This window comes from Cnephaeus nilssonii, assembly GCF_951640355.1.
Source record: "Cnephaeus nilssonii genome assembly, chromosome: 19".
Lineage (NCBI taxonomy): Eukaryota > Metazoa > Chordata > Mammalia > Chiroptera > Vespertilionidae > Cnephaeus > Cnephaeus nilssonii.
Genome location: NC_137090.1, coordinates 9,363,792 through 9,375,428, shown reverse-complemented (window position 1 = coordinate 9,375,428; position 11,637 = coordinate 9,363,792). Strand labels below are relative to the sequence as shown.

Below are 11,637 nucleotides of genomic sequence, written 5' to 3'. Positions count from 1 at the left end.
CTGAGCCTAGAGACAAGAGGTACAAGGAGGAGGCCTGGGGACCCTCCCATCCTCTCCCGGTACCCTCTGCCCCAAAGAACTAGAGGCTCTGGAGAATATGCAGCATTTATTACAAAGCCAGGAGATGCCAATGTCCCAGGGTAGGAGGAGGGTACAGTCATGGCACCTCAGACAACGGACAAGGTGCAAACACAGACAAACCCACTGGGGGGACCCAACCCCAGACACCTAGGTTGTGACAGCGTCTTGCTTCCTCCCCGATCTGACCTATGTACATTGGACGAAAAGAGGTAGGCAGGGAGCTATGGGGGCCTGCCCCTCAGGGGTGGTCCCCGGACCTCTCGGGATGGAGTTGAGGACAGAGCTTACAAGTGTGTCTGTCTTGTGCTTTCAGCTGCCTCTGAGGCTCTTTCCTGACTGGGCCTCAGCTGGGGTTGGGGAGAGGACTGGAGGGCTGTTTGCCTTGAGCAAAATCTGGGGTCTGTGCTTGTCTGAGGTTAACCCCACTCCACCTCTCCACTCCAGGTCCCCCAAGGGAGACTTGATCACCAGGCTTGCTGATGTGGGTTCCTGGGTGGGGGGAGGGGCACAAGGGGGTAGAGTGGTTCACAATGCTAGAGCCACAGTGGAATTTCAAGGGCGGAGGCCTCCCATGGCCTGAATCTTCTCTTCCACAAGGAAAACGATGCGAAGGCCACACACACGCAGGGAGAAAACAGAAAGGGCAGAACTACCTATGCTTTGCACAAAGTTTCCACTGCAAGAGGAGGAGGTAAGGCAGATACCATCTCCACCACCCACTTGCTCCCCAAAACCAGGGGATAAACTGCGTTTGTAAAAGGCACTGTCTTAGCAAGTCTCTGCACATTCAACATGAGGGGGTGGGGGGCTGGTTGGGTCGGGGCAGGACAGCAGCCAAGATGGGGAGAGAGAGAGAGAGGGTGGACCCATACACAGCCAGTTAGAGTTGTGCCTAAAGCTTTGGGGGCTGGCGGGCCCTGCAACACCCCATCTGCCTTGGGAAACAGAAGGAGGATGGGGCAAAGCTTTACGGAGCCTCAAGTGGCCCCTCCAGTCCACTTTCAGGCACCCCCAAGAATAGAGTAGAGCAAATTACACAAGACCCCTTCGAAATTAACACCCATCCCCTACACATACACACACACATAAAGTTTGTTTCCTGTGGCATTTAAATTAATCTGGTTGGTCCATAGAAAATAAGTATGTATATTTGGTTTTTCCTATGTACATATATATATAGAGAGAGATTTATTTATAAAACCCACCCCCCACCCCTAAGGTGGGAGGAGCTGGGGAAAAGTAGAAGAGGTGGAAACAGAAGCCCAGAAAAAGTGGAGGGGTGGAGAGGCATGGCTGGAAAAGGAGGGAAAGGTCCCTTTCCTCAAGTTAAGGGGGGCACAGGAGCTCCATTGACAGTCATCTTGCGCCCCCTGCTGGTGGAGGATGGTGTCTGCAGGCAGTTCGAGGCGCCCCCGTTGGTAGCTGTGCTGACCCCACTGGCTGCTGAAGGGGGAGTGGGGGAGGTAGGATGGGTGGCTGGGGGCCCATGGGAGCTGGGAGAGCCATGGGAGGGGGTGGCTGGGCTGGGCAGGGAGGAGGAGGTGGCCGGCAGGGTGGCAGGGCTGGGAGCCTTGTCGCTGACTGACTCACACTCTGATGCCCCACTGGTGTTGGTGCCCTCGGAGGGGGTGGGTGCCGTAGGCAAGGTGAGCCGCTTGCAGGCTGGCTGGACCCGATACTTGAGGGGGAGAGGGCCGTTCTGCAGGGAGAGTCGGGGGGAGAGAGGCTAACCAGGCAGCCACCCACCTTCACCCCATCATGCCCAAAGAGGAAGGAAGGAAAAGCGCGAGCCCTAGAGAGAAAGACCCAGCAGAGTAGGAGGACCTAGGGCCTAGGGCAAAGCGAGACTTTGCGAGTGAGAGAGCAAGGCCGAGGCCGGGCACACAGACCCAGAGAGAACGTGTAAGACCGGAGACTGGAGAGAAGAGAGGGAGGCCAAAGAGCAGAAAGCAACATTTACTCCTCCACAGCCACCAGACCCTCCTTCTTGACCCCAAATTGGGGCATGTCTTCTGCCCAGAGGTCCTTCTTTCCTGAGTGTGGGGACTCCGGGAGAGAGAGAGCCCGGGGCGGGCCACCCTGGACAAGGCCAGCTCAGGGGACAAGAGGTGAGCTGTCTGTGGTTAGAGCAGGGTGCTCATGCGGTCCCTGTGGGCACAGACCAATGCCCGACCTGCAGGGGCCCCCTCCCAGCCCTGCTCACCCGCCGCCAGGGGTAGATGTAGGCGATGTCCATGAGGGTGTAGTATTCCTTCAGCGGCTCGTCCTCGTAAAGAACCTCCACCTGGAGGGGGAGGGCGGACACCACGGGCACAGGCAAGGCCCAGGTGAGAAGGATCTGGTGGAGCGCCGGCCCTCACCCGGCTGCACAGAGCAGTCACCCAGGGAGCTTTAAACAATGCCAACGCTCCGACCTAGAGTCTCTGGTTAGCTGGTAAGATGGGAGCCGAGTTTTAAAGCTCCCCACGTGATTCTGACATAACGTTGGGGATCCACGGTCCTAGACCCTGGCTACTCAACGTGTGTTCTGTAGACCAGTGGCATTGGCAGCACCTGGGAGCTGGCTGGAAAAGCAGAATCTGCCGAATCCATCTGCATTTTAACAAGATCTCTAAGGGCTCTCAGGCTCGTTCAAGTTTAAGAAGCAATGCCCTGGAGTTCGGTTGGAATTTCAGACTGGCCTTCCTTCAGCCATCTGGCCCCAGATAAGACCCTGTGTTTCTGCGTGTGCACGCACGCACGCACACGCACACGCACACGCACACACACACACTCCCCACCTTGTTCCCATGTAGTCTGCACACTGGTTTCAACAGATGCAGACTGCCCCGCCCTACTCTTGGTTTCAATTACCTGTCTGCTGGGGCTCAATTACACAACCAAGTAGGCCCTGGGTGACACCCCGCCCGCCCCGAACAATGGCTGGGACGCACATTGTCAGACACACCCCCACGGACACTCACTTTTCTCAAAGGGCCCGGGACGCACCTTGTACTTGCTGGGTACATCCATCTTATTGCGCAGAAACTTGGCGAGATGCATGACGGTCATGGCTGCTGGGCATCGCAGGAAGCGCACCCCTGTCTGCCAGGGGAGAGGCACCCAAGGGCTGTGGGCCACCCAGGCTCTCTCCCAGCCCACGTCCCCCGCCTGGGCAGGCCCCAGCACTCACCTTCTCCTTGTCCCCATCTCCATTCTCCAAGGGGCCCTTCTTCTCCTCCCGGTCCCTGGGGGAGGAGACAGAATGAAGCTAGGGAGACCCTGGTTCAGGCAGGATTCCCCAGCACACACATCCAGAAGGCCCTCCCCTCCAGGGGAATGGGGCTGGGTGGGAGAAGGGGGCGACCCAGCCCAGGACCCCAAAAAGGACCACGCATAGGACAGACTTGCCTGACAGTTTCGTAGAACTCGATAGAGAGGCTGACAATCTCGTCATCACTCAGAGCCCCCTTCTCCTGCTCCAGGACCTCACCACGGTCCTCATTGGAGCCGTTGGGGACTGCAAGAGGAGAAAACAGGGGCTGCCTAGGATGGGGGAAGGGAGCCCCACCAAGGATCCAGAATCTCAGCGCTCAGTGGGGTGAGCCCAGCCATCCTCTGAGCCAAGGAGATGGCGTGGTCGTGCATGAAGGATGGACAGACAGCCCAGTGCATCCAGCCCTCATGTCTGGGCAGAGCCACACACTCACATGGTCCCAGGCCTGGGAGCACACACATGAACTCACCTTCCGTCAGGGGGTATGCTGCATAGAAATCCCGCCGCCGTTTCATCTCATCTGAAGGAGGGAAGGAAACAGGGTGAGGAGGGAGCAATAGGCTGGGAAATGGGGGGGGGGGGGGACAGGAGGAGGAAGGGTGTGTGGATACCTTTAAAAAGCCCAGGGACCAATTTGTAGACTATGTCTTGGAGGGTCTTGTCAGATCTGGGGAAAAACATACAGGACCCTATCAACAACCCTCTTACCCCGATCTCCCCAGCCTGGGATCCCACTTCTCACCTCCCTTCCTTAGATTCAGAGCCTGGTCTTTGCCCCTCCAATCCTTCTCAGCTGGATACAACCCAGAGGGAGGGAAGAGGCCCAGGGCTCCCCCCCGCCCCGACCTGCCACCTTGGCTACAGGAACGAGGAGGGCTGAGGAACGGAGGGGAGCAGACCCGGAGGCTCGCAGGGGCTGGCGGGGCTGTGCCAGGCCCACCTGATGCTCAGCAGCGGCCGGGTTTTATGGACCTGCACGTCACACATGGGGCAGTACTTGTTGGTCTCCAGGTAGCGCACGATGCAGGTTTTGCAGACTTGGGGGATATGGAGAGAGGGAGGAGTCAGACCCCCCCTTTGTAACCAGGCCCAGCCCCCAGCCCCTCTGTTCAGGTTCAGGTCTCCCTTCTCCACCCTGTCCGGCAGTTTAGGCCTGTTCGGAGGGCCAACGTGGTCCTGTTCTCAGAGAGGACAAATGCCCCGTATCCGTCCTTGGGAGAAGACAATCTTAGGTGTCTATGTGTGTGGATTAGGCCAGTGTCATGTGTCATGTACACGGTGAACCCCAAGTCCCAAGCTCCCCTCGTGGAGTACAAACAACAGCCAGCCTGCTACCCATCTCCCGGGGTCCTCGACCTTTACCCCTGAGGCCACACAGTGCACAGCAGGGGCACCTGCGTCTTCAGGGGGTGACATTTCTAGCCACAGAGATTTCAGATGCAAGTCCCTGGAAGAACTCGGGGTCAAAACCTCCAGCCTCCCCTCCCAGGCAGCCTCTCTGTGACCTGGGGACCCCCACCAGTCAGAGACATGTCCACTTTTCAGGGCAGGGTCTGTGCTCTGCCCTGCCCGGGGCAGTGCCCCCCCCGCCCCCGCCCCACCTAGGCAGAAGCTGCCCACCCTGAGAAGCAGCCCCTCCACCCAGCTCACAGGAATGCAAGCACTCCACGATGGTGGTGGCATCGATGAAGTACCCCCCGCAGAGGGCACACATGAGGTGAGGGTTCAGCTCCGTGATTTTGATCCGTGTGGTCCGATGCATGATGCCGGGGAGGGGGTTGGGGGGCCGGGGAGCGTCACCCTGGGAAGTGAAAGCGGCATTAGAAACCCCAAGATCCAACATCCTCTCCGAGGCCAAGGCCCTTCCGCCGTGCCTCGGGTGGGGTGCACGTGAGGGTCTGGTTCGTTTGGGCCCCCTGAGTGTTTACTGGGTGCCGGCGGCTCTGGAGAGTCACCCCACCTTGAGCAGCAAGATCAGCTCCGCCTCAGGAGCAGCAGGAAGGACTGAGGTTAGACCACAGGAAGTACTACCCAACTTTCCAAAGGATGTGGGGAGGCAGGAAAATGGAAGAGAACAGGCTTTTAAAATGTCTCCATCATCCCAATTCAAGTGAGTGCCAGGAGCTAGGAGGAAACTCAAATAAGCTAGACCTCCAGGAAGTAAAAGAAGAGAAAGAATAAGTTGACCCTGCCCCTTCACCCCCTCCAGATGCAAGGCCCCCGACTTGGTCTTTCTACTCCATGCTACCCTCCCTCCAGCCCCTCTGCTCCTCCTCCACGCAGCTTTAAGTTTGGAGGGGCACCCCATCATTGTTCCCCGGCTCTGCATCCAGCTCCGGCCCCAGAGCAGCAACCTGGACATCTACCGACCACGCAGGTTCCAGGCCTGATGCTCACGCAAGAAATACTGAGGAGCACGCCGCTCCCCCTGTGCCCGCAAGCACACACCTCAGGACCCCCGCCCCAGGCACACGCAGTGATGTCCCCACGTGGGCACTGCCACCCACCATCTCCCACCTGGTGACACCTCCTCTGCAACCTGCCACAGACTGTCCGGCAACAGACCACAGGCCCGCAGGTGCCTGCCAGGCTGGGCAGAGAGTTCCCTGTCCCCAGCCCGGCTCCGGCAGGGCCCGGGAGGTCAGGCAAAGCCCAGCTCTGGCTTGGCTGATGTTCTTACTTCTTGATATAAAAAACATCACAGCTGCACAGAGACGGGACGGCCCCTCCCTCTTCCTCTTTCCCAGAGTAAAAAGCCCAAGGGGTGGGGCTTGAGCGGGTGGCCAAGTCCCAAGGGCTCCTTTACAACGTACACCGTCCTCTCCTTTCCAGAAGCATTTCTAAAGACACCACATTGGGTTTTCTAGCACCAGAAATTCACAGCCGGGATCAGCAGTTTCTATAGAGACCCCAGGATGAGTTTGGCCAGGACCCAAGCAGCCAACAGAGGCTGGCCAGAGACCGAAAGAGATGGAGAGACACAAAGGCCACACATGGGAGAAACACCAGCTAGCAGGGCAGACAGAGCGGAACAAGCAAGCAAGCAAGCAAGCAAGCAAGCCAGCCCAGAGAGCCAGCAGGGAGGCAGCGGCCGAGACCCGCAGGCCCAGCCCGAGGAATGCGGTTCTGGCCACACACAGGGTGGGCTCCTTCTGCCTTCCCTGCACGGGTTCCCCCTTCACAATGATGTAGCAGCCTTGCTAGGGACTCCACTGTTTGGTTGTTTCCATGGTAACTTCGTCCCTGGCAAGATGCCCAAATATTATTACGACCATCCAGGGGAAAGAACAAACTCCAAGTGGCCGTCTCACTGGGCGCGTGTAATATCAGACGCATACGTGCTGTCTGGGCCTCCAGAGGTACTTGGTAGGACTACTCGTCTGTGTCCGTGTCCCAGTGCATCTGTGTGCGTGCACAGGCAGAAACAAAACGTTCTGGGCTCTGAGAATCCTGGGGGGCTCCAGGCTGCTATCAGTGAATGTCATGCCCCCTTCCCTTTCTCTCACATACACACGTACATACACACAAACACACAGCTCTTCACACTGCCTTGGCCGCCTCATTCACACACTTGTTTCCAGACGCTTGCTGTTAAGAATTCCCACCTAGTTGCTGCCAAGCAGACTATGGTCTCAACACACAGGAGCTCCCGGGCACATGGCCATCACCCTCCCCCTCCCCCTTCCATGAGCATTTGTGAGCCTTCAGACCCAGAGTATCCCTCCAGGTCCTTTCTGGATGTGCAAGTGAAGGAAAGAGCTGTGGTGCTTATGGAGGAATGAAATGTTCCTGTAGCTCCCGGTGAAGAAATGAGCCCCCTGGTGACTCTCCTTGCTCCACCCACCCCATCCCCAGAACCTCCGACTGTTACCTCTGGGGCTGGGGAGAAGCCAGGATTGGTTCCTCACCTGATTGCCATGGTTACCTGTTCCCCCAAGGACCTCCTCCCCATCTCATCCCCCCCCACCAGGAAGCCTCAGGGCCCTACAACTGACACCCAATGCCTCCCTAGCTGCAACTGGCTGGTGTGTTGTGAGAAGCAGAAGGAAGAGGGGTGATAGGTGGCTGGACCGTCAGCATCATCACTTTCAGAAAGAGGCTGGGAGATGGGAATAGCCCAAGGGGAACAGAGAAGGAGAGACAAATCCAAGAAGCAGAAAAGGGAAACCAAGGGCCATTGGGAAGCGGCCTGTGTGGAGTTCTGGGGGCTCGAACAGGTCAGCCCCAACCATATCCCCACAGTGGACCTGAGTGCCATCACCCACCTCCAATGCCTTCCCCCAACCGGGGGCCAAGTCCCTCCTCCCTCCGTGTGTCCTGTCCCCGCACCACTGACTGTACAGGGCACAACAGCTGGCGGCCCATGCTTCTGGCCCTGGAGCCCCTGGAGCCCAGGTCTCGGCTATCGCAGCAGGAAAGGAGACTGATCAGCACCCAATTCCTCCTCCTCCTTGCCATCAAGCCTGGCATTTGTCTTTCCTCAAAGTCCCCTACTAATAAAGACCACCCTGCATCTCTTTGTTTTAACCAAGCTCTTTCCGGAAGCTCCCCCGAGATTTAGGCCTCGCTTGCTGTCAGTTTTTTTTTGTTTTGTTTTGTTTTTGGTTTTGTTTTGTTTTTTCACTTTCCCCAGCAGAGAGAGCCCATCTCTGACAACCCAGAGGTCCCTCTGCTCCTCTGGATGCACAGGTGCAGCATTCTTCGCTCTTCTTTTCCTCCAAATGAAATTAGCCCGACTCCCTCAACAGAAAACCTCCAGGTCTTGGGAAAAGTCACTCAAGGTCACACATCCAGGCGTCTAGGATCGCAGAGGTAGAAGGAGTCTTAGAAAGCATCTTGTCCGTCATTTCATTTGACAGATGAAGAAACTCAGAAAGAAGTGGCTTGTCTAAGGTTACACAGTGGCAGTCCCAGGATGAGAAACTATCTGGCTCCCAGTCCAGTGCTCTTTACACACTGGCACGTAGGCCAATAAGCCTGGCCTTATTCCATCCAGGAAGGGGGAAAGCAGGACTCCAAGTTCCCTAGCAGACAGACCACTCAGTGAGCCCCCTAGGAGGGGTCAAAGTCTGGCCACAGATGACAATCAGCACACATTCTCACCTTGAAGTACGAAGAGGGAGCAGAGCCCTCATCCCACTTCCATGGTGCAGATGGGGAAACTGAGGCTGTCCAGAAGCACAGCGAGCCAGAGTGTACTGTCAAGACTCAGACCGTAGGATCTAGGAGTCCTTTCCTCTCCCAGCGGCGTAGGTGCAGCTGCGTAAGCCCCGAGGATTGGGGAGGAACATGGGCAGTCCACCTGGGAGCACTGTCAACCTCTCCGTCGTCCCTGGATGAGGATCTGCTCCCCCGCCAGCAGCTTCTGGCCTCCTGATGCTGGGCTCACTCCATCCTCCCTCCCTTCCCCACCTCCTAGCTTCCGAAGATCAAACAAAGACAAAAACCCAAAATATACACACAGAGCCAGACACACCTCCTCCATCTCTCTCACACTCACTACACACAAGGTCAGAGACACAGCACGTGCACGTGCACACACACACACACACACACACACACACAGCCAGACAGATACTTGGCCAGACTCACACACAGACACACCCCACCACACACAGAGCCAGACCAGAGCCCGGCCCACATTTGCCAGATGCATTGAGCCACCTCCACCCCCATCCAGGAGCGCACAGCCTGACATCCATCCCTGGCTGAAACCAGAGCTGCAAACACACACTAGCCTTTTGTGCATCCCTGGTCCACCCAGTGCAAATTATAACATACGTCTCCTGGCAACAAAGACAGTGCGGCTCCTCACCTCCCCTCTGGGGGCCAGAGCCTGGAAGAGTGGGGTGGGCATCTGACCTGCACAAAGATATAACCTCTTCCTCTTCAGATGGTCTCCATTCCCATGGCAACAGCTCCATCCACCAGGATCTCTCAGGCAAGGCCAGGTCAGCAGAGAGTCCCCTTCCTGCCCTCCCCCCCCCCCCCCCCCCCCAGGACTTCAACTTGAACCCCACCCAGCTACACAGTGTCTGGATGCTAAGTCCCAGGTCTGTTTCCTGCCTCATTCCAAAGACAGCTCTTAGAACACAACCCCCAACTCCAAATGAGGGAACCCCTGGGAAAACCTCACCACCAAAACACTGCCACAGAGCGGCTTTATGCTTCTCTTCCAAGTACTCACACCTTGGAACAGCGCGGAAGGCGGAGGAAGGAGAGAGAGGAGAGTTTCAGGAACAGATGCAAACTGCAAGAGGCCCAGAGAAGGAGGCATCCGAGAGAAGTGGGAGACGACCAAGGGACGCCCCCTCCCCTCCCCTCCCCTCCCCCCTACAGGAAGCCCTGGAGAGACTGAGGCAACAGGGGTGAGGGGTGGGGGATAAGGGGTAACTCTTGAGAGACAAAGACCAGGGGCAGTTCCACAATGTGTGCAGGCAGATTCACCACCCGGGCCTCTTCCAGCCATCCGGAGCAATTCTGGGCAGATGGGGGCCGGGGGGGAGGGGGAGAGGCATGCCTGGGCCCAACGCGAGGACAGGAAGGACGGGGGTGTCTACTCGCCCAGGGCTCCCCCTGCCCCCCAGAGCTAGCAGCAGGAGGACCTGGGGAAGGAAGGGGCAGCCCGGCCCCCCAGTGGGCGAGGGGCCAGTCGGTCAGAGGGGAGGGGGACCCCAGCCAGTCGCCCTCCTGCCTCCGCTGGCGATCGGAAATGCCGCGATCAACCTTCCCCCGCGTTTCCATGCCACCCCCTCGGCCCCGGCTGCCCCCGGAGCTGGGTCCGGGGATCGGAGCCCCCAGTTACCGGGGGGCCGCTCCTCGCTTCCCCAGCGCCAAACTTTCCGCGGGGCCCAGCTTAGGTGGTGGGGGCGGGGGCGGGGCGCCCAGCCCGGAGATTGGGGGGAAAGGGACCGGCTGGGGGAGGTGCCCGAGAGGACCGGGACCCGGGCAGGAAAGAGCGCCCTCCCCCGGCCCCGCAGCAATAAAAAAGCATGTCCCCTTCCTCCCGGCCTCAAGTCTTTGCACGTCCACGACGCCCGGGTGTCCCCCGAAAATAAAACAGAGAGCGACCCCTCCCCGGGCCGAGGGGGGCAGCGGGGGAGAGCCAGGGCGGCTCTGGGTCTTGGGGGAGGGCCAGCGGGGCCGAGACCCACCCGACACGGAGCCCCAGAGCCTTTGTGGATGCCCGGACCCTCCCCCTCGCCACCTCGGGAGCAGGTTTGGGACGGGGCGGAGGCACAAAGAGGTGGTGGTCCAGGGAGACGCCAAATCGTTCAAAGGGGAATCCGCTTCGGCCATCTTGGAAGGGAAAGAAGGGAAAGGGGGAGAGAAAAAGGGGAGAAGGCAAGGCGGGCCGCGCGAGCTGGATCGGGGCTGGCGGGGGTGGGACGCGGACCCGAGCAGCAGGCCCGACTCGCAGCGCCCTCCTCCCGCGGGGACGTGGGGGAGGATGCGCCGGCCCCGTCCCAATCCCCGGGCGGCGACGGGGCGGTGGGAGGAAAGGGAAGGGCAGTCCGTGTCCGCTTACCTGGGTTCGGGGTCTGTGGGTCTCGGGGAGGGGGGGATGGGAGGGAGGGAAGGGAGGGGAGGGGGACCCCAGCCGTGTCGCTCGCTCGGGCGGCGGGAGGGGAGAAACCTTCGGTAAGAAAGGAGTTTGCGAAAGCGGCTCGGGGTGGGAGGAAGAGAGGGGAGGGGAGGGGGAGGGGATGGAGGGGGAGGGGAGGGACCGGGGCTGGGGGGGGGGCAAAATGGCTTTTTTCCTCCAGACAAGAGTAGGTCCCGCCCACTACCCACCCACGTGACCTCATTCCTTTAGGGTGTTTGCGGAGAGGGGCAGAGGAGGAGGGGGGTAGAGGCTATCGCGGCTGCCCCCCCCCGCCCCCCGCCCCCGGGCACCAGGCCCCCCAAAGTAGGACAGCCCTTTACCCTTCCCAGACAGCCCCGACCCTGGAGAAAGGACCCTCTTCTCTGCAGCTCACTCCTCCTCCCAGAAAATGCGTGTGCGCCCCCCACCCCCTGACCCGGCGATCCCCACCCCTAGTTTGGGGCGCCTAGAAAATGGTGAAATCAAGGCCGGGCTCCACGCAATGAGGCTCGGTTCGCGGTCCTCCCGCCCCGGCGAAAGGGCGCTGGGCCCGGGCGAGGGACGCGACGCCTGCACGTCCACGCGCCCGGGTCCTTCTCATTCACTCCAGCAACGTCCCCTAAACACAGCCCCTGCGCCTGTGCGCGCGTGGCCTCCCCGCGCTCCGCGCCGCTCTCGGCCGCCCGATCGCCGGCTCTGAAACGCCGCCCCCGGG

General features: G+C 59.5%; 1 protein-coding gene across 3 annotated transcripts; it reads right to left on the bottom strand.

The window, feature by feature from the left end:
* Nucleotides 1–94: 94 nt before the first annotated feature.
* On the bottom strand, nt 95–11,023 carry PCGF2 (polycomb group ring finger 2). Of its 3 annotated transcripts, XM_079797455.1 has the most exons (11): nt 10,866–11,001; nt 4,988–5,138; nt 4,278–4,374; nt 3,949–4,004; nt 3,807–3,857; nt 3,472–3,580; nt 3,254–3,308; nt 3,070–3,165; nt 2,285–2,365; nt 1,672–1,780; nt 95–1,524 (listed from the first exon to the last, which is right to left on the bottom strand). In XM_079797455.1, the coding sequence occupies exons 2-11, from the start codon at nt 5,097–5,099 to the stop codon at nt 1,403–1,405; spliced, it is 888 nt and encodes a 295-aa protein (XP_079653581.1). In that variant the 5' UTR covers nt 5,100–5,138; nt 10,866–11,001; the 3' UTR covers nt 95–1,402. The 3 variants fall into 3 exon arrangements, with proteins under 3 accessions (XP_079653581.1, XP_079653582.1, XP_079653580.1); XM_079797456.1 differs by having other exon boundaries at nt 98–1,780; nt 10,866–11,023; XM_079797454.1 differs by lacking the exon at nt 10,866–11,001 and adding an exon at nt 8,441–9,283 and having other exon boundaries at nt 98–1,780.
* Nucleotides 11,024–11,637: the final 614 nt, after the last annotated feature.